General features: G+C 40.1%; 1 protein-coding gene across 3 annotated transcripts in view; it reads right to left on the reverse strand.

Annotated features, from left to right (window-relative positions):
• Positions 1-3,802: 3,802 nt before the first annotated feature.
• The window catches only part of SLC44A5 (solute carrier family 44 member 5), a 164,713-nt gene continuing 145,328 nt past the window's right edge, over positions 3,803-23,187 (reverse strand). For 2 of the 3 annotated variants that reach the window (XM_079982572.1, XM_079982573.1), the window contains exons 14-22: positions 22,861-22,948; positions 21,276-21,538; positions 20,477-20,571; positions 19,256-19,359; positions 18,253-18,326; positions 16,722-16,792; positions 15,717-15,805; positions 13,575-13,659; positions 10,260-10,927 (exon numbers count right to left, since the gene is read on the reverse strand). In XM_079982572.1, the coding sequence (XP_079838698.1) occupies positions 10,815-10,927; positions 13,575-13,659; positions 15,717-15,805; positions 16,722-16,792; positions 18,253-18,326; positions 19,256-19,359; positions 20,477-20,571; positions 21,276-21,538; positions 22,861-22,948 (982 nt within the window). In that variant the 3' untranslated portion in view covers positions 10,260-10,814. Of the gene's footprint in view, positions 6,553-10,259; positions 10,928-13,574; positions 13,660-15,716; positions 15,806-16,721; positions 16,793-18,252; positions 18,327-19,255; positions 19,360-20,476; positions 20,572-21,275; positions 21,539-22,860; positions 22,949-23,187 lie in introns of those variants that run through there. The other variant, XM_079982574.1, reaches the window with a different exon arrangement.

Consider the following 23,187-nt stretch of genomic DNA (forward strand, 5'->3'; position numbering starts at 1 on the left):
AAGGGGGTGGGGGGTGGGGGGTGGGAATGAAAGAAAAATAAAATTGGGAAGCCCAACTTGGTCAAGGTTTAAGAGCCTGACCAAAGAATCTGCCTATCAGTTCACAGGCCGAGTCTGTCATGGAGGTTGGTGGGTGATACCTCCTTGGTTTCCAGTAAGAGGTGCCATCCCAAAGGTATTCCATGACCTCTGGGAGCCTCTAGTGAGCAAGAGAGCTTTCCTGATGCTGCCTTTCCATTCCAGTGGTTGTTCCCTCCTCCCTTTTCTTTCAATCATAACAATAATCACACAAAGAACAGAAAAGAGTTTCAGGCAGCAAAATGAGAATAGATCACTCTCCCATCCCAGCCAAACCAACAGAAACGAGACCTTCGGATAGGATGACATGAAAATTGAACTGAGGGAGGAAATTGATTTGGTCAGACGTGTAGCAAATGATGGCAACCAGAAACATTGTGGCTCAGGGAAGAAAACAATCCTTCCCTTTCCTCTCCTTACATCCCCTGAAAGCAACACATCTGTCAGCTCTCGGGGAAACATGCATTTACAGAGCCGTTTTCTACAATAAACCAGCAATGAATGTACAAGTGGCACATGGTGGAGTTCATGGCAAGGCAAAAAGAGAATGTGCTGTGTGTGTCTCTTTTAATAGTGATTTACTAGTGAAAAATTCCCGGGTGTGACAGGCTGCATTTCCTTTTGCCCAGCTATTGAACAAAAGACAAAAGGGTTGCACTCAGGGAAAACAAGCTGAGTTGGAGCCATAAGCAACTTGTACTGCAGGGAGGGAGGAGACTGGTCTTCCAGACATGGTTGCAATTCAACTCCCATCCGCCCCTGCTAGAGTGTCCAGTGGTCAGGGGTTTTGAGAATAGGAAGGCACTGTGCTATTTTTCTTGAAAAAGAGGTGCCGGAACTCACCATGAACACCTCCCTTGTTCTCTTATAATAGGAATTGCCAGACCCAGTTTTGTTTGTGTCAGTGTGCGCTGGTCTAATTTATTTCCATTTGATATGATACTACCTAATAGTGAAGGAACTGTTTCTGCCACTAACCTATCTCAAGACTGAGCAGAGTATATTTCTGCTCCCTTGAACTGGGCATGCTGTTGCCTAGACTTCCCTTTGGTCTTTCTCTTTAGGCATTGTCAATCTTTTTGGTTTTATTTTCACATGAGAGAAGCAGTTGGGGGCAACCCCCCCCCAATCTCTTCTGTTGGCTACTGCAGGGTGCTTGTTTCAAGCCTAATTTCGGTGGAGGGAGGGGCGAGGAAAGAACCCACAATGTATTGACACCCCCTGCTTAGATCTTCCCAGTATTATCAACTCTTCTAACTTGCTAAAAAATTATGATATCCCTCTGCTGTCCCAGACTTATCCTCTTCAAATATGCCCAATGTATTTTTCCTGTGTGCAGAAAAATTGCTACTAGTGCATGTATAGCCTCACAGATACTATTCCCATCTTCCTTCCATATCTTAGTTGTTGCCCTTTCCTCAAGGGATACAGACTTCTGCTTGGAGTAATATTCCTCACCGCCACCCCCTGTGGGGGAGAGTTAATAATTCAGCTTGACCTATGCTTAAAAACAGGAGAACCAACTGCAGGAGGAACATGACACCAAGTTTAGAGACCATGACATCTATGATGCAGACACAGAATAAGAGAGAGAATGAGCCCTGGTTTTAAAATTCATCTGGAGATGGATTAAGATTTCTATGGCATCCAGCCAACTGTAGATTTAAATGTAATTTGAAAGTTAAGAAAACTATGAGCTACATAAAACACATCAATCACAGAGTGTCCGTTTATGAGCATGCCTTAAAGAGGAGAAAGAAAGCAGGTTTGCAATAAGTTATGTCTCGCAACTGAGCAGAGACACAATAATCAATAACTGCAGTCCATTCTCAGAGGTAGCATGTGACGCAAGAAAATGCTGGAGTAGTTTAAGAAATCCAGATTTAATTAAAAACAACTCTGTGCATACAGAGCGAACATGAAAGGTCTTGGACTTTCAGCAGCCCTTTTACTTTTAGATTACAAATGCATTCTTTGCCTTAGTCTGAGATGATGAATTTAGCGGTGATGGATTACATATTGTTGTTCAATTATATGTTAATAATTATTACAGTGTTCTGAAGTTTTCCAGGTGTGTTGTAGGATAAAGAAATGATTTCTCTACTTTCAAAAAAAGTACACCTAGTTAAGAATTTCCAAGCAAATAGCAATGCATGTGATATTTCTTTAATACTATTTCTTTTATCTGTTTCTGAGTAAAGATCATGGCATATGAAAGAATCTCAGCACCATCTACTTTCTTCCCGCTTGAATATGAACAGGTCTTAACAACATCTAAATCTCTATTATACATTTCTGTTAATTTTTTTATTTTAAAAAATGTTTTCAAAACAGAAATATCCTGCAACACTCCAGTGAAAACAAGGCCCATTACTTTCTTTAGGATGATCCTTGGATCACTTTCTAGTAATTTCAGTGTCTTTTTTCAGAACTATAATAACACTGAATTATGCAGTGCTGAGGTCTGATGTTGCAATACAGAATGGGTTGGGGTTGAAGGAAAAGGTGGAAGGGGTTGATACATTTGAACAAGGTTTGCATCACTGCTGATTGAAATTTATTTTATTTATTAAATTTGTCAGTTGCTTTATCTTGGCCAGGGTAACCCAAAGCAACTTATAACCAAACAAATAGACATTAGATCCCACTTAGTTGTTTTGAAAACATCCCACCCACTTCTAAAAAAGGCCAAAGACTTGGTTATACTGCAAAGCTTTTGCCTGGCCCGTAAAGACATATAGATACATACTTGTCACTAGATTCCCAAGAGTCCCCTGTGGCTAGGGAGTGCATTTTATCAGTTCTATTGGGTTCACTGAGCACTGTAGCCCATGTGTTGGTAACCTCAAGGTACCTCAGTGTGGTCTATGTGAGGCTGCCATTACAGTTAGAAATAATTGTGCATAAGTATCTAATTACACCTATAATCTCTCTGGCCACAGCCTAATGCAGAGCACATATTATCTAACAGATTGTGTTGCTCAATTGACAGTGAATCCGCCACTCCTCAGGTTGTTTGCGTGACTAGAGGAAGATTTGAAGCTCAGCTAAGTGTTAAAATAGTTTAGTTACTGTGTGCAAGTCACTCCTTATGGGCCCCTTTCCTCTATAAAAGCAAAATTTGAGGGGAGGGGGGATAGGAAAAATGGCAAGGAGACTTCAAGTTTGTTAAAATTGGCATAAGCCTGTTTTACTTTTAAATTATCCACAGCATAAGAAAAACCCTGCCTATCCTACCCTTTTCGCAGCTGCTGCTTACCTGGCTGACACTTTCACTGAGCTATCCCCTATCACCGCAAGGTTTTGTTCCTGGTTATTCACTGCTAGTCTGGACCACGTTAACGTATATGTGAAATTAGGAATGTTTTGCCCTAATACTTGCTTATACTTTTGAGTACATGAATATCAAAAACTATCCTTCTGTGCTTCAGTGAAGTGATGAGAATGGGGTTATGCACAACAGTAACACAATGAGAACCCTTTCAAAATTATGGTACATAGAAACAGAGGAAGCTGCCTTATACAGAGTCAGGTCATTGGTCTATGTAGTTCAGGATCATCTATGTTGACTGGCAGCAGCTTTCTACACTTTTTGAATCAGGGTTCTCTCCCAGGTCTACCTAAAGATGTCAGGGATTGAACCCGGCAATCTACTACTTTTGCCTGCTCTACTACTAAGCTATAACTCTTCGCCACCTAAGAAGGAACAAAAACAGAAAGGTGCTTTTTCTTTATCTAAATCTTTATTAGAACCTCAAGAGCTGTAAAACAATAAGGAACAACAAATTGTGTTAAATATTAAACATTTTAGTTCTGAAAAGATATTTTCAACAATATGTCCCTAATATTTCTGCACAGCAGAAGCAAAAAGATTTTAGAGCTCAGGTGGCCGTGTGCTCATGTTAATTTGGTTCGGGCACAAAAAACAAAAAAGGGAGAAAAACAGACAGTCTCTAAAATCACATTTAAAGTAGAAATGTGATTACAGGGGAAACTGACAACACGGTCTTTCATTTGCCACCATGCAATTTATGAATACATATTTCTGGTGCTGATAGGCCCTTTTTTTTTTACAAACAAACAGACTGCATGAATGATCAATATTAGTACCATTAGCCATACATTTCAAAAACTGAAGAAGCCATTATGTTCTTAAGTTTTAATACTGTGAAGTGCAAATTACCAACATTTTACAAGGGAAGCAATAATTCAGTATCAAAAGTTATAAAATTAAGAGTCGTTTTATAAAATAACATCTTAGCAAGAGTCTAAAAACAAAGCATCCATTTCACACTAGTCAACAAAGCAATAAACACTTTACACAAGTGTAGTATGCATCTTTTCATTCCCATTTCTTCTAATTTAAATAGGGGTGTAGTTCTTTAAAGAATTGACACAGGTGTGTGGTACAGCCCTGACTAGCTAACCACCTTCTATGAAGGTGCGAGTCCCTGTAAGAAAAGCTCTAAAAATCAAACCCTGGTCCCATTTCTTTTACTTTGATAAAGCCAATTTTATATCTGGTCCAGTATTTAAACTCTCTGACTGTAGACACACTTACTTGAAATCAATGGAACTTGCAGATAAGCAAATGCATTTAAGACTGGGGTGTTGTGAAGCTGCAGTCCTGAAAGCTTTCTCCCCTCCTTTAGTGTTGAGGGTGTTACGGAAGTGACTAATTTGGACAAAGAATTTCAATATTTACACCCTAAGTTGTCTGCTCTCTCCCCTTGGGCCTAAGATACACAAGCACTTTTTGCACCATAGCTATGGTTGGCATGCCACTGTTATCTCCTGTTAGGAGGGCTTATATGCTACAGTTGTCATTAACTGTAGCTATTATTGTGAGGGGGGGAAAGGCATTTCCATGCCCAAAGGGACATACTACCACATCTGCTTAAGAAGCAGCTCTGTCAGGACTTATGCCACTGACAGCATAATGTTAATTGTGAAAACTGCAGAGTGGTTATTTCACCACCACTAGAATCAGAAAAGAAATATTCTGCAAACACAAGGCCAGCAAGAAGAAGAAGAAAAAAAATTAATTCCCGATTAACTCCAGGAATAGGTAAACCTACACCAGGTACTTAGGGTTGCTCTGCATCAGAGTTTGGCAGCTTTTCAGGTAATCTCTGGAGTTGTGTTTTTAACAGCAACTCAATATGCAGGAATTAACAGCTGAAGCATTTAATAGTATGGAGAGAGAGAGATTATCATCTGATCATTCCAACAAGCCACAGCCAGGCCGCTGTTAAAAAGGCACAGGTACAAAGGACAGTTGGCAACCCTATTCTCAAACATCTTTAAACTGGGAGACTGGGAAGTTCTGGGGGAGGGGGTCCCACATTGTTCAAAATTTTGCATATGTTTCCTACATGGGGACCACATCACCTGTCGAAGCTGAAGGTTAGCACAGGCTGAGTATGAGGAATGGTTGCATGGAACCAGTGCACCACGGTCCCATGCACCAAACATATACACAGATAGTTCCTCTAAAAAGAGAGTTCTGTAAGCTAGGCCTTGCTTAAAGGTTTCTTGCAGCATACATTCGACACAGATAAAGCTAAGCATTGGAAACCCAAATGTCCCTAAGCAATTCTCTAAAAGATACCACTCTCTACTGTTTTATTTTTTTTGGAGATGATAGTAGGAAAATGTGGATACTGCAAATATTTCACACAGGGGCAAAGGAACAGATTCATATCAATACATTTCAAGTAAGCTGAAAGACAGTTTTGTTTATTTCGTCAAGCAGTTAGTAGCTCTGTGTTTCAAATGGCGCTTGTAAACTTCAAAACATAAGCTAGTTAATACTATTAGCCAGTAAGGCACTTTGTCATAGAGCACACAGCTGTACAGGCTAGGAGACTGGCAAGGCTCTAAATGCAATCAAGAGACATTAACGTACTCCATGACCACCTAAATGGAAAAGGACCTTTACACTTTTTAAGAAATCTCTTCACTCGCTCAGAGCAAAATCCGCAACAGTAAAACATATTTTCACATATTTTCTTTTTAAAAAAACAAAACAGAAAAAGCAGCCAGACATTTTAACAATCTTTCATTTCAAATACCCAAGCCACAAGAATTAAAAGCAAAATGGGGGTGGGGGGGGGAGAGAATAAAAATAATTTTAAAAATCTCAGTATAAAAAAAATGCTCCCATGGTTTTTGTTGTTGGATTTAAAAACAAACAAACAAACCACACACACACACACACAATGCCGTTACAAACTTTTGATGGCTTCACATCTACAATAGCTTTGGTATAAAACATGCGCAAATGATAGCTGACAATCAATACCGTATCGAAGAAACAATGCATCAAACGAAACATGATTGAGTGGTTTAGGACACTGGGCATTTCCTATTGTCTCTTGGTTTGCATGTTCTGCTTGTTCAGAATCTTCAGCAGAGATTTACTCATGTAATAAGGTCTTTCAGCAGAGCCATCATGACTTTCTAAATCTTCCACTAGGAGGAAGAATGCCAAAGAGCAAACAATCAAACCAATGTAATACAAAAGCAATTCTGCCACCTGCTGACCTTTTTCATGCACAACAGCAAAATCCTCAGTGTATTTTCTATACTGGATGGTTTGGCGTTTACTATACTGTAAACGCTGGTGCAATAACGTAATCAGCCCTTTTTCATTGCGTTGGCCAGATGCTGCACCAGTTCAGTCAATGAGACATTTGCCTTCCTTTGACATGAATGGGTGCAGGATCAAAGCCTTATTTAAAATTTAATCATCTCACCTCGAAATGATTTGCCCAATACTCAAAAGCGAGGAAGTGCATTTTAATCAAGCTTTAGCTTTTATGTTAAAGAACGTTATGCATAAAACCGACATTATAATAAACAGCAGGATTTGGCCCAAGGATTAAGAAACACATCAATCAAGTTCAAAAGTATTTATCTTTCAAAAAATAAATTATTCCCTAGTTTGCACATTCATTTCCGAGAAAGATATTCAGGAATTTTGTATACCAAGTTTTCTCTTTGCAACAATTTAGCAGATATTTCAGATGAATGCATGAATGCCAAATTTCAGTGCTATTGCTTTGCATTTTCACAGTTTTCTTAGTTGCTTAATTGATAAAATGGCTCTAGGATGTTCCCCTCAAAAACATTTGACACTTCGGACATGTATTCTAAACATTTGTGGAGGTGCCGTTTACAAAGCTTCCAGATTAAAGCTGTAACTTGGGTTGCATCTTAAGATCTTGGACACAACTTTAGGCATACTGAAACTGAAATATATCCTGGTATGTCAAACCTGAAAATCAGGTTAGTGTCTTGCCTAATTGATTGAGATCAATTGGAATTAGTCTATTAATTTCAAAAGCAGTAAGACCAGAGTAAGTACACTATTGGCCTGATTTAGCACAATGGATGTTTTTTTGCATAAGCAGCCTTCTGCCAATGCAGATTCATGCTCATCCCCAATTTGCACAGAGATGCTGATCTCAGGGCTTTCCAAGTGTCTCGATAAAACATCTTTTGATGGCAACACACATTTGCTTCCAGGACCTCCGGTTGCTAACAATAACCAGTTGCTTATTAACTTATAGCAGTATTTGGGACATTATATTTTGGTCATCCAGTAATAGACGACATTGATAGTATGCAAATGATCAATAATTCAAGAATATACCTGTTTCCCACTTCCTATTGCATCTGAGACTTAGGAACTACAGTACATATTATTAGTTGGACCAGCCTGCAGAGCGGGGGCTGGCAGAAGCTGACATTTCTGTCTCCTCCTCCTCCTCCTCCATCATTCCTAAAGGAAGACCCTGGTGAATGGGGTGGGCTGCAGCATGGATGAGATCTCTGAAAATCAAGTTGAGGCACCTCCCACAGGTGGACGCTTTGCTTGTGAAATGGCTTTCAAGGAGTCCCTGTTTCTCCTTATAGCCCACACCATTCAGCGGGGTCCACTGACACTCAAGAGGCTTTTAGGAGGATGGGTGAGTTCCTGGGTTGAGGAGTGGGCGGGAAAGCCAGTTTCTACTACCATCACCCTTTATCTGACTTCCCCCTGGATCTAACCCCATGTCTACATTCATCTGGAATGAAAATAGATCACATGCCTTGGAAAGTGTGCACATAGTTGAGTGCATAGTAAATTACTGTATTTTTTTGCTCTATAAGATGCACCAGACCACAAGACACACCTAGTTTTGGAGGAAGAAAACAAGAAAAATAATATTCTGAATCCCAGAAGCCAGAACAGCAAGAGGGATCGCTGCGCAGCGAAAGCAACGATCCCTCTTGCTGTTCTGGCTTCTGGGATAGCTGCACAGCCTGCATTCGCTCCATAAGACGCACACACATTTCCCCTTACTTTTTAGGAGGGAAAAAGTGAGTCTTATAGAGCAAAAAATACAGTAATCGAATGTATTTCAGTTGTCTAGTCATCTAGGATTTAAGCATCCTAATCCAAAATATATTCACCTTGAAACAAGTCTTTGCTTGCAGGTAGAATTACAGGGGGGTTAAAGAAAGGTCTTCAGGCCATATTAAACATTGATGGGTTCCTCTTTCATTAATAAGATTCACTGTAATAGGCCAAGGAGTGGTGGTTGACACCTGTCTGTCACTGAAATGAAATGGCTATGTGGAGTTCAAACTGTTCACCTGAGTGAATTTGGGAAAACTCCAGTTTTAAAATTGTCAGCTCAAGACATGCTCAATTACTTGCAGAAGAAACAGGCCACTGTTCCACAAATAACTAGTCATTTTGCGCATGAATTTCCATTGAATGCTCTCCATAAATATAGCCAGTCATTCCTGCCTTAATGATGGAGGGCTATTATGTGTCGAAGGGGGTTAGAGAGCTCAAAATAATATTGTATTAAAAAAAAAACACCAACACAACATGCTACACTAATTTCAGAAGCCTCTCATGGCCCTGGAACAAAACAAGCAGAAAAGCAGAAATTACATTATTGTAATTCAGCCGAATCCTGCAATTATTATATAGTTTAGGGGTGAATTAAGGAAGTTACCTTAAAGTAAGTCCTTAACCAAAGGCTATAAACATGATGAAGCCTCTCAATTTTCTGAGGTTTAGTTTCTTCACTCAGTTTCCACCAATAAGAACATATAACAACACAGATTAGACCTGCAAGAGTTCTGTGTTCCAATATCTGTTTCTCATCTTCGCACAGTTAGTACTTTCCCACTGTGTCTATGGAGCAATATGGTCACTTGCCTTCCATAGTTGATGGGAGCTATAATGTTTCTACACTTTCGATATTACAAAACTGTACTTTATTATGTGGAATACTGAGCTGATGTTCAATCGCTGGTGTTTTCTCAAATGACACTCAGATGTAGTTCTTGTTTTAATCAGTGATTGGCCAGGATGCTCATTAGCATGACACATATGTCTTCCCTCATATGAAAAATAATTGGATGTTCACATAGAGGGGCTCAAAGCAACTTAAGCCACACTTATCTCATTCTATTTCTCTGTCCACTTACTTAGCAGCAGTCGAGTTGGCTGCAAAGCAAAAAACCGCCCCACAAAACCCAAAACCTTCAACTGGGGCTTTTAGCTAGTCCAGGAGGGCTTTCTCCACAGGGGAAAACACATTACCAAGTTGAATTTCATTCTCTGATTAAGGTAAGGCTGCAACTTACGCACATTTAACTTGTGTGCATTCAGCTTTACGCGAACGGTAAAAAGAAGTTTTTAAAAAACCTAAAAGGGGAAGAGTGGGTCGAGTTCCATGGCAAAAATACTTTGGCAATCCCACCCATCATTGAACTTAATGGGTTTTGACTATGTATAACACAACCCTCATGTAAGCTGTGGGCCTACTGTATTTCTGATAGAGCTAAATCTTTACACAACACAGGACGAAACCATGGCACACTTAAGCAATGCCACTAATCATTTTTTTAAAAAAATTACACCACAGATTTAATATTGCATCAGATGGAAAAGGCTATTGCTTGGCCTAGATTTTATCCCTAAAATGTTATCTCTGGCACAAGACCCTTTTAAAACAGTTTATCCTTAATAATATGACTCTCATTCTAGGCAATTCAAACAATCTTTCATTGCATTCTTGGAGATGACTCAGCATGATGCTAATCTATCTCTCTCTCGCCCCTCCTTGCATGTGACATCTGTAGTGGGGGAGACTGACATAGCAATTTGCTCTTCGTCATAGGGAACCATGAATACAATTTAATCACAGTTTAAGTTGCTGTCAACCAGCATGTACAGTAAAAATACAGCCATAGCACCATAATTACAAATTTAGGACCACCTGCTGGTTACTAGTCTTGATCTGTTTATGGCTAATTAGGAATCACTGTAGTGCTTTCAAAAATTGCCTGAATATCCTTTACAAATATACACCTATAAAAAATTTATCAAAATGGCTGTCATTTCAAACAGCAAAATCTTGAGTTAGAAAAGTTATTAAACACTAAGAGCTAAATATTAAAAAAGCTTCACATTTACACTTTTCCATAGGCACTCTATAAAAACTATGATGTGGCCTTGTTTCACAGCTGTTAAATAATGGTTTTAAATGTTGCCCATTTGCTCATTTTTAGATAGTACAAAGCAAACACAAATCATTCATTAACCACAAGCATCATTTATACTTAAAAAACAAAACCTTTAGCCTAAATAATATGGATCCTGCTTATTTTATCTTAAAACGGACACTGTTGCCATTTTCACATTAAAAAAAAAAACCAAAACCAAAACATTATCCCATTAACTTCTTAGGACTCAGTTCCTTCTTCCCCAAAATTCGGTGTAGACTAGCTGACATGTAGTAGGGTTTTGCTGTAGATCCATCATTCCTTTCCAAGTCTTCACCTGAATGCGAAGTGATCAAAAGGAGCCAAAGCAGCAAGCAGCCATGCAGTCAAACACAAGTGAAAACGAGAGAGAAAGAGACAGAGATTCAGAGGGAGGAAAAGAAACAACATTAGAAAACTTGTTACAAAAGAACTGAATTTTAGTGTTGCTGGTGTTGTCGCAGGGTGCCACAAAAATGCTTATACCCACCTTTTAATATAAACAGAAGGTAGACCACAACCAATGTTGAGCAACATTGCGTTTAACACTTCTGCACATGCAAAATATTAAAAGTGATTATTCTGTGCTTGGTAGTAAGGCTGAAGGCCCTGTTTTCTTATGAATATCATACTTTGGGGACTTGACCACCTTGTAATAACAGTACTTTGTACCTAAGAATATTGCATCCCGTGTGAAAAATCTGTATTATTATTTCTTGCTCTTTCTTATTCTGCTTTTTATTTTTGCCACAAGAGGTCAGACTCTGCTGATATCTTTAGAGAGTTGCTCAGGAAAATAGAGGACACACATATAAGGGCAGCTTTCGCCAAGCTTGTGCCTGCACTGTTAGCGAAGGCTGATGGGAGTTGTAGTCCAAAACACCTGAAGAGCACCAGGTTGGCATAGGCTGCATTAAAGCCTCTTTCACAGGCCCCGTGGTCATCACTGCATTCCTTTACACATTATGACACCCACGTCATTCATTTTGGTAGGGCTTGCACAGAAAAGCTTCCTAGTGGCTTGTTCTCAGAAAGCACATTTGGAAAAGGATTGCACTAATCCAAGGGTTCGAAATTCACCCCACAATTGCATTTTTGGTGGTGATGGTGGGGAGGGCAGGAGGTGGAGTCCAAGAATACAGTGGTGCCCCGCAAGACGAACGCCTCGCAAGACGGAAAACCCGCTAGACGAAAGGGTTTTCCGTTTTGGAGGTGCTTCGCAAAACGAATTTCCCTATGGGCTTGCTTCGCAAGATGAAATGTCTTGCGAGTTCCTGTGGGTTCCCCCCCTTCCCCCCCCCCCTTTTCCTAAGCCGCTAAGCCGCTTATCAGCTGTTCCGCTGATAAGCCGCTTAACAGCTGATCGCTAAAAGCCGCTAAACCGCTAATAGCGCTAATCCGCTAAGCTGTCAATGGGCTTGCTTCGCAAGACGAAAAAACCGCTATACGAAGAGCCTAACAGAACGGATTAATTTCGTCTTGCGAGGCACCACTGTAAATTGATTTAACTTGGAAGAACACCATTTTGAGTTTAAGAAGTACAGTTTTCAGATGCATTGCCGTTAAATTGTATTGTAAGAATGTTTATAAACTGCCAAGTCATAAAAAAATACACGATGGTGCTATGCAATTATAGGGGTTTCACTTAACAACTGGGATGCCTATGGCTTGTGTTCTTCGAGAAATTTAATTCACCATAAAGTTTCACAAATTCAGCTGACAGCTTCAGAATCTGATCCTTTATTTCACTATGTGGGATACATTGGGTGGAGAGTTATCCTCTCCAAGCTCGCTTGTCAAAGCCTTATTTTTAAATTTGAATAATGGCAACAAACTTGTTTTTGAGGATGAACAACATCCCATCCACCCAACCATTCATAACAAATTAGTTGTTGGAAGTCAACAGCTCAAGTTGACTTTTTCCTGTGCATTCCAACATAATAAATCAGTTTTATGAATGCACACCAAGATTGTAGATCACCATCTCCTGCTCCAACCAATTTTTGGAAGCGATTTTTGAGAGACAGTGAATCACAGTTTAGACAAGTGCTAGAACTTTCTCAAGAATACTCGCACACACTGAAATGGCAGAAAAAGCCAACGTGCATGCAAAATGGCGGTGGCAATCAGCTTCCAGTTATAGATTGCAGCCTCAAGATAGCTGGGTCCTTTGCTCAGAAGGTGGTCAGAAAGCGGAGCGGGGGGGGGGATCTCTATATTGGAGATCAATATCACAGAGGAACAGAAAATCAGGAGTGCATAGAAAATAAAACGATAACTGGATAGAAGGCAAGTTTTCGCTTATTCAAATAATATTGTGAATTCCAGGTGTTTATGGGCTGATTATAGTGGTAATGATAAGCACTTTACATGTGTTCCAAGGTACATATCTACATATCTATCTATCTATCTATCTATCTATCTATCTATCTATCATGGCATTACAAGAGTATTGATACTGAAAATATGTTATGTGGCTAATACCTAGCTCCGATTAACATGTGAATAAGGGCTGATATATGTTTGTCATGTCAATATATATTAAACCTTCAGCCCCTGTAGGGGGAATACAGTTTTACATTATTTTAAATTAATACAACATTCTTGTGCCTACAAAAATTGCAAGGCTGTTATAAGCAGGGCGACACAGCATTCATCTAAGTGAAACACACTGGACATGATGAAACTACAGAGCACCCAGAAGCAACATGTTAGTACTTATTATGAAACAGTCTCTGAAGACTAGCTGGTCTAGTGAATAGTTACATTTTACCAACTGAACTAATGAAGCCACATCTGATATTGCTGTGGATCAAACAGCACAATGAAGATTGCAATGGATCAAACAGCACAATGAGAGAAACAGCAACGGCTTCCTACTACATACTCTTTATCTTAGCATTATCAAAAAGAGGAAAGTAAACAACAAAGAGCCAATTACTTACAAAAGCAGAGGAAAAGTGTGTCAACACACATTGCATAGACACTGAAGAAACCATGTGCAACTAGGTAAGAGCCTATAATGACTGTCTGAAAAAAGGAGGAAGAAACATGTTAATTATACATTATCATATGGGAATTAAATAATATTGTGTGACCAGGTGGCGACAGCCCCAGCCCCCAGGGATCATAAGGAAGGAATAAAAACTCTGACAGTGTTATATGGAATTAAAATTAGGCCACAACTTTATTAAACTTCTGAATGTAGGAAGACCTTGGCTTAGACCTTGGGCGTGTAGCCGGGGGAAACTGGGACTCATCAGGGTAAATGGGATATGGGGGTGCTCTGCGAGACGTAAGTGTAGCAGGCAGCCCAGTTCATATCCCTGCATGCAGAGTAGTTCACTGACAACCTTTCAGTGTATGGCCAATGACACCCATATATATAACCCCTTTAAGAGGGGACGCGGGAATTGCCACCGCAGGGGGGTGAGTCGCCACTTCAGCCCCCCCCCCCAATAGGGAAGAAAAGACTCAAGGATTCCACCCAAGGCCATAACCGCCAAAGTTGAGACGAATTGCTACGAGGAAGACAAAACCTGCCAATGCAGGAAAATTTCTTCCTGGTCCTTCAACAGCAACCAGTCAAAGACCGTAGCAGCGGTCGCTAAACAGGAAGAAAAAGTTAACCTGCAAACAAGAAACATTAAACAACGGGAGGGTAGGGAGGGTGAATCTCCAGAGCTGACTGCCTGGCTATTGTCGGCTCCAACCCCTATTTATAAATGGGGCTGGCCCCACCTCCAAGTGAGAAACTTGATTACTGAGGCTGGGTGTGAACCTCCAAAAATGAACACTGAGAGGCAAGCCAGCCCCTGTTTGCCAGTAAGCTCCCTGGGAACTGTAGCACCACACACAATCCCACAAAGGGCACCCACAATGTAAAGTGTGAGTGCTCATTATATTAATTTACATGCCCCTTAAGAAGTTAGGCTGCAGGATATGTCAGGTACCTCCTCATCCTTTAAGTCCTTGCCTTGATCAGTACGGTCTTTGCACTGCTTGTATTCACAGGAGCCTGAGGGGCCCAATTTTATCGTACTCCCTTCCAGTTTAGGTCAGACATCTACTGAAGACTTAAATAAAATTCCAGCAGGCATTCTGATTTCTGGTTTTATAATTTGGGGATTTATTTATTTTTTAAAAAAATTGTATTGAGTTTCTGTATATTGCTTAGAGATGATGGCAATTGTCTGAATAAATAGAAAAAACAAGCATTCCTTACTTTAAACCATGAGAAGACAAGAGCTATGTTCAGGCAATTTTCTGAACAGACAAAGGTTTAAACCATGGGTAAAGGCAATGCCTGCAATGTCCCTGGCTTGCAAGCTGCTTTTCAGATCTTCCTGTGTTTAATGCAAAGGCCTGAAGGGAGTTTTAATGTGCTTTTATAAACCTCCCTGCAAGCAGGAACCCAGACTTATGGGGGTTCCCAGTTTGGGAAGAGTTTCTTCAATTAACATGCATTAAAAAAAAACAGCAAGAAGCACCAGAACTTACAGGAATACTGAGGCAGGGTTTGCCTCGAGGTCCTACTGCCCTATTCCCACATGTTCAGGAGAATGCCTGACCATGGCTTTAATTGTGGATCTGCAGCGCTCTTGCAAACTCATTGGATTTCAAGCCTTTCCTGCCTAAGTAGACAATTAGATGTGATATAAAATAAACCATCCCAAGCAATGGGACTCTGTATCTCACTAATGCAAGCTCCTTTGCTGCTTGATGACCCGCCCCCATCCCAACCTTGAACCCTCTTGTTCTATGATGTTGATCCCTGACCTCTCCTCTTCCCTGCCATATATCTGGTGAGCATGGACTGTGCCACTTATATCTTCTGGGAATCACTAATACAACTGTGTATTTGTTCTGAACTTATCTATTCAACCCTTTGCTGCTTCTTATTGGTGTGAAGATGAATAGAAAAAGCCCAACAACAGACAAAATGCAAAGGATGTCACTGTTAGAGGAAGGGGGAAGGGGAATGAGGGAGTTCAAGACCCATGGATCCTAACATTTGCCATGCCATGGTGGGTGCCAGGTGCCAGGCCTAATCACATGGTTTCTACGAACTTTAGTAATGTTCTTACCAAGAGTGGGACCCAATAGTAATTCAGTGATGGTGCTTCTTGTGTGAATATTGGTATCCTGTGTGTGAAGAAGAAGAAAGCTAGGACACCTGTAAGAGGGGGAAAGATAAGATTTTTCAAGCAGCTAACTCTGACTTGAATTATTTCGAGTATTTGTACTGGGACAAAACTGTATTCAGATTAATTATCTGTGATTCACACAACCAGAAGATTTTAATCAATAATATCATGTTATGAATCAAACTGGCTTTTATAAGTAAAGAAGAAGACAGTGCAATGAAAAGTACAATTTTAAAAAGAGAGAAAAGAAACACAAATTAGATTTTTTTTAAAAAAAAATAACTCAACTACTTTTAGTCTTGGAGAACCATTCAACTACGGTGTATTTCCATATATCTTATTCAACATTTTATATGACAAATTGAGATATTAATTCCCAATAACATCTGTGCTAAGTAGGAAGCGAAAGACATGTAAATTAATTAGCCCAAGGGATTTGTCCTTAAGCACAAGGAAAACATTAATCAATTTCACTATTTCATGGTTTGCGTTTCCAGACAAATCTCATTTACTTTTACAGCTTTAAAATAATGTGCAATAACAGCAAACAGCACATTACAGATGAAGTTGAGTACCAGCGAATTAAGAGTTCAAAATCAACAAGAAAGGGAAAAATCAAACTTCCCCACAAAGATTTCTCCACAAAGATTTACATGAATGAAGCTCAGGTTTTAAAAAGGCTACAACATTTGAATTAGTAGTGCCCAAATCAGGGAGGTCTCAGTACTCAGCTACACTGGTAAAGAAAAAGCTATTTATATGTGTTGTATGTGTGATATAACATTGTGCCACCAGATGGCGATGTAGAGTCTCATTTCTCTACCTGTTTTCCCTGTTTAAATTTACAACGCTGTAAACTAAAACACTTCTCTGATATGTCTAGATCCAGCCTCAGTCAACTCAACCAAGCTGAAAATATTAAACTGAAAGAGTCTGTTGACTTACCCACACCTCCAGCAACAAGAATTTTTCCCAGGAATAGTAAAAAGTCTGTCACTTTATCCAGCACTGCAACTCTATGCAACAGAGATAATGAACAGGATTGCAAAAGGTTTATCTCCAAAAGTTAAAACAGGGCTACTTTCAGCCAACATTAAAATCGTTGAGAAGCTTTGGTGTGAGAACTAATTTGAAAAGTTTAATTCTAAAGCAACCATGTAATGTAATAGTTCACTGTGCTGAAGAGTCTAGTTTTAAAGATAAGAGTTCAAACATGCTAATTAATCTAAGGGCAGAAAAGATTTATATTCTGAGATACTGGGGGAAAGGTGGATGCTCTTTCGCTTTCTGATTAGTATCTTAAAAGCTGCTGAACTAACTATTTAACTAAGCAACAGAATGAAGTAACAGAATGTACTATACCAGTTCAGAAAGTAAGTGTTGGGGGAGGGGGATGACATTTTTTAATGCCCCCCCCTTATGTAAAAATCCCAACATTATTTAAAAAAAACAACTCATTGCAACTTGAGATCTAGTACAGAATCATGCAAAACTAAAACTGTTCTTAACGTTAGCTTTTCTTCATTTGTTGTTTTTGTTGTTGTTGTTTTTAATGTAGGGAAGCATTCAAAAGGGTTTTCTCCTCCCCCCTCCCCTTCTGCAGTGGTATGGTGCAATTTTGTTGTTGTTGTTTAGTCGTTTAGTCGTGTCCGACTCTTCGTGACCCCATGGACCAGAGAACGCCAGGCACTCCTGTCCTCCACTGCCCCCCGCAGCTTGGTCAGACTCATGCTGGTAACCTCGAAAACACTATCCAACCATCTCGTCCTCTGTCGCCCCCTTCTCCTTGTGCCCTCCATCTTTCCCAACATCAGGGTCTTCTCCAGGGAGTCTTCTCTTCTCATGAGGTGGCCAAAGTACTGGAGCCTCAGCTTCACAATCTGTCCTTCCAGTGAGCACTCAGGGCTGATTTCCTTCAGAATGGAGAGGTTTGATCTTCTTGCAGTCCATGGGACTCTCAAGAGTCTCCTCCAGCACCATAATTCAAAAGCATCAATTCTTCGGCGATCAGCCTTCTTTATGGTCCAGCTCTCACTTCCATACATCACTACTGGGAAAACCATAGCTTTAACTATACGGACCTTTGTTGGCAAGGTGATGTCTCTACTTCTCAAGATGCTGTCTAGGCCTGTCATTGCCCTTCTCCCAAGAAGCAGGCGTCTTCTTGTATGGTGCAATACATCAGATCATTCTGTTGCTTCTGCAGCCTAGGCCTTCAACAATGGCAATGGTTTGAATATTTAATAGATTAGTAGAGTATGTTTTCGAAGTGCCATGGAGTGGCAGGTGTCACACAGGCTGGATCTACACTGATGTTCTAAACCATTCAAATTAAAACATTCTATAAAGCTTAACAGGAATTTCCCACTGTGGGAGGCTCGCTACTCTGCAGCACCCTCTGGTGTCCCATTTTAATAACACATTTATAATGTTTTAAATGACGAGTCCACAGGTTATGGAATGCACGGTCCCTTACCTCACCACGTTTCTCATGAGCAGGAAGAAAGCTTCCCTGGCTGATGTGCAAAAGTTTTTACCATATATCGCAATCTGCAAAACATTAACAGCTGTTAACTTATTTGCGGGAAAGCCCCATTATGAAAAGGGTTCACGCTGGGGGCCAGACCTATGAGAATGGCAAGATACAAGGAAAGAAAGATGTCCAGCACCATGTTATTTCCTGTCTGTGGACAAAAATACCCACTTGCACGTCACCCTGCTCTGTTTGCTTTTCAAGTTTTATTTCTACTAGAGCCCCAAAAATCCCCTGCTAAGAAATACTAAAATATTTTCTCTAAAGCTAAGACACAAATGGACAATTTGCATTATTGTAAAGGAGCCAAAAATACAGGGAGATGGTTGGCAGTACAGAATATGACAATGGACCTGGACATATAAGTCTGCTTAAGACAAAAATATTAAAACTGACTTTAAACACAAGTCTAAAAAAAAAAGTGTCTTCCAATTGTTTGGAAGAAATAAATCACCAATGAAACTTTACAATGCGACCCAAAACAGCTTGGGACCCACACCTGTGATTCAGATCCTTAATCACAAATCCAAACAAACTATGGCAATGCACTCTACATAGGGCTGAATTGCCTGTCTTAGTTGCACATGCAAATCAGGATTCATTGTTTCCTCCAAAGAGACTATGATTGGTAAGGCAACTACAAACCTTGGCTATAGATCATGGTTTGTTTGGGGTGAAACAAACCATGAGCACTGGTTTAGACATAATGTTAAACCCTTGATTAAAGGAAGAGCTCAGTTTAAGGAGTTGTGTTATGTGCAAACATGACCATTGTTTTCATTATTTCTTTCTACGGTTTTGTTTACTTTGTTTTAAATAAGATGATATTGCTAAATATTATAGTTTAAAATAAGGCTCACTAGGGGGCTGTGTTTGCCACACCACTAACTGGTCTTCAGACATGACACAGCAGCATACTGGCAAAGAAGAGAGAGAAAATACATACCATGATGTAGGCATTTCTGTTGATAAATTTGAGGAATTTTTCCAGGCACCAGAAACAGCATTTGAGGCAGCAAAGGAGGAACTTAGCAAAGACATTCTGTGAGCCTGCAGGAGGGGGGAAAGGAAACATTTCTTAAGAAAGAAGAAACCTAAGAAGATGGAAAACATGGCCCATACTTGATTTGATTTGGTTTGCACCAGCACATCTGTGTGGGTTTTCTGGCTGATTGCTTTCTCACTGATTTGCAACAAGTATGTACAGTGTTTTGTGAGGGGTTTTGGTTAAAAAAAAGGGGGGGTGCCAGTACTGGTATTTTGATAAAAGTGTTGTGTGCACACAATGGCTGTCATAGGCAGCAAAAAGGCCAGAGGATAAGGTACTTCTTACTGATGAGTACCACCTCCTAAAAAGCACTATGTGGAATCTACGATGCTGTAGTTTAGCAGTTTATCATCTGCAAGCCAGCACAAAACTGAACATTTGGATTTGCCAAACAGCACATTTAAGCTGTTGTTGTTGACATATAGTTCAGAACTGATAATGGTACTAGGGTTTCCCATTCCACACCACCCCTGCTTTTTTGTAAAAGCAAACCGTGGTTTACTGGGAATGCAGTGTGCTGGTGCACACTTCTGAAAAGATTCTCACTCTGCTCCTTTGTCACTTCTCCACCTGCTGCCTTACCAAAGTACAGCTTGTTGTGATGTCCTAACTAGGGTTTGTCATTTGTTTCTGCCCAGTGAGTGGTGACCAAGGTTTGCTATTGGGCTTACTGATTGTGGTTTTTGGGGGGAAAGAATAAAAAACCCTGGACCATGATGAGCCAGACTATGGAAGCCTCACACATAGTAGCAGGAGGAGAGCTGAGAACTTTTCAACAATGTGCACAAGCACACTGAAAATTCAGATTAATGTGATATGAGAACCAGGCCATTATTTCATTTCTTGCTGTGCCAAAGGAGAAGCAGCATAAACTACAGACACCCTGAACACTCCATGAATGATTATTATAAAAAAGAAAACCTCATCAGTTACTGCACAGGTGCATCCATAATGCATGCACACAGTATTTCCCATCATTAAAAGAGAAACAGGGGCTTGTAGCCCACATTTCTGAACCATACTAGCCTATGAGCTCGAGAGATGATTACCAGCTTTTCATAGCAAATATATACCATACTCTCAATGGGAATAGAGAATGTGCAATGTCATGAAACTCACCTTTGAGTTTGTGATCCAGGTATTCCAGGATTACTCTAATGAGTTGGACTATTGCAAGAATTAAAGAGCCAAATGCTAGGGAACCAGTGTGATATCTAGTAGGAAAAATATATGGTACGAATCAGGAAGACACAGTGCTGTTATGATAAATGACACAGGTGAGGCAGCTGACACAACTTTCCCCCCGCTCTCCAAACTATGAATATATCCATGGATTGCAAAATGCAGCTTCCTATACTGCAATTAAATAATTCTCTTATATTAATAAATCATGTACACACAAAGTATTCTAATCTTTTGCTTTTTTATTTCTAGTTTGCTCCTATCTCCAGGGCTAAGGGGAGGGTGCAATTTAAAGATTCTAAATATCTTATGTAAAGCAGCAAATGGAAAAGGCTTAATGACTAAGAGGAGGCTTTATGTGGTAAGCAGGGCTTATGATGCGACTGAATCACAGAGCTGCCCTTCCTACACTGACGTTGCTGCTGCTTACCTGGGTGGAGGTAGGGCGTGCCCAGATGGTTGCACTGCCAGGGCTCCCCCATACTAATCTGGCAATTCTGCTAGTGTAACCCCATGGCTCCAACCTGCCCCACAGCGAAGATGTGATGTTGGGAGGGCAGCTTAGTGGTCTTATTCCACCACATGCACTGCTTCTGGTATACCGACTGGACATGCAAGTATAGCGGTGTATTAAATTCTGTAATTGTTTTGATTCTAAAAGCCACTTCCATTGTAAGGTATAGGGCACGTTTATAAAAGCAGAAACAGAACGCGGACGAGTAATTCTTTAACTTACCGTATTGCTCGTCCAAATGAAGAAAAGAGTGGGCATGCTGGAATATCAGCAGGTTTTCTAAAGGCCCAGTAGTAAGAGGCAAAGGCACCAGCAAGAGTACACTGACCCAATGCTATTGCAAAGTTCACCAGCCAGAGGAACACAAACACGTTGCTGATTTGAAATATTAAGATGTATCTGTGGTACAGGCTTTCTCCACCATAGAAAGCAAAAGTACACTGGGCTCCTGGACACAGCTTGGTTACATTGGTTGTGTTGAATGTCTATGGACAAGGGGAGGGGGGAAAGGTCACAAATAAGGGGATATAAAAATGTTTCAGTACAATTCTAAATCATCAACACATTAATCAATCTGAACTGGTAGTTAGCTCATCTGGCAAATGATTTCATGAGAATAGTCCTAAAGACTGGCAACAATGGTCTATGCTACCCAGTATCTTGCCCATGGCAGCAGCTGGACACAGGTAATACAGAAGGTTCCTATTGGAACTAAGGGCCAATAAAGTAACTACATCAGGGGCTGCCAACATTTTTGGTCCCATTTGGGATCTTGAGAAAGTGCTGTGGGCGCCAGTCTCAAATGGCTGCCATTGGGGCGTGGCATAACACAAAATAGCTGCTGTGGGAGTGGCACAAAACAAAATGATTGCCTCAAGTAAAGGAGCAAAGAGAGGGAGAGGGAGAGGGAGAGAGAGAGAGAGAGAGTACCACAAAATATTGTGGATGTACCCTCTCCCCCTCCAACAGGAGAAAGGCACCCACACCAGCCGCCGCCACCACACTAACTCACTGAAGGGAAGCTTTTTGCACTACTATTGAGTTCAAATAGGAAAGAGACAGTCGTTGTCCAGTCCTGACAGTCAATGAAATGCGGGCATGTTCTATGGAGAGACCAAGCCCATGCAAACACAAACTGAGCAGGAGGAGCAAACAGTCTTCAATTTATTCTGAGATTTTGAGGGGATATTTAACGAGACCTTCCATAGGCACTACAGAAGATACTGATGACTCCGAACTAATAATAAGTGGGACATATAGGTTCCATTTCATTTCATCTTTCTTTTAATTTGTATACCACCTTTCTGTATTATGATACAGCAACAAAATATACAACAAAGAACACACAGCTTATAAATAACCTGGTCCAATACATAAAGTCATAATAAAACATAGTTTTAAAATGGAATGACTTCCATCAAATAAAGTAATATTCAATAATCTTTTAGAATATAATAGCACACAATAAAATTAACTCTCAAAACCTCAGCAAATAATAATTGAATAGAAATTCACTCTTACCAATTAAAATAAAGAATTACTAATCCATGATCAATAAAAATAACTGCAAGTCGCAATGCAGAAAATACAATACATTCAAAACCATGTAAAAGGATCAAATTGAGAAACAAAGACACACAAGTAATAATGATGGTGGTGATGTTCATGTGTTCTATTAGTTCTATTAGAAAGTATAAGGAGTGGAGAACCTGCATTGTTGTTCAAACTGATTTCATATGTATGGGACATTCAAGAAGAGCTAGAATTCACATAGCATTTTACAAAAATAAAATAAAATGCTGCTTACCTCTGGGTAGCAGGTCAGATTTGCATACTTGCACAGGCTTTGATTAGCCATGACTTTGTACACAGGTTCTCCGGATGTAGCTAGAAAGCTTGATTTAATTGGGTTAAGTAGGAAACAAAATCACAGACTCTGAACAGAGAAACATAGCACAAGAGATACTTGGCACTCACAGGGAAAGCCCCAGAGAATACATTTAATTTCTGCCTTTCCATGTCTAGCATAAAATATGATACCCACTGTGTGAATGCACTTTCTACAACCCTATTTACTGTGCCTGCAAGCACTTCCAACAGGAGAGTAAAGCAGTTTGCTTAATAACAAGTACAG

The sequence above is a fragment of the Podarcis cretensis genome, assembly GCF_951804945.1.
Source record: "Podarcis cretensis genome assembly, chromosome: 6".
NCBI classification, from domain to species: Eukaryota; Metazoa; Chordata; class Lepidosauria; order Squamata; family Lacertidae; genus Podarcis; species Podarcis cretensis.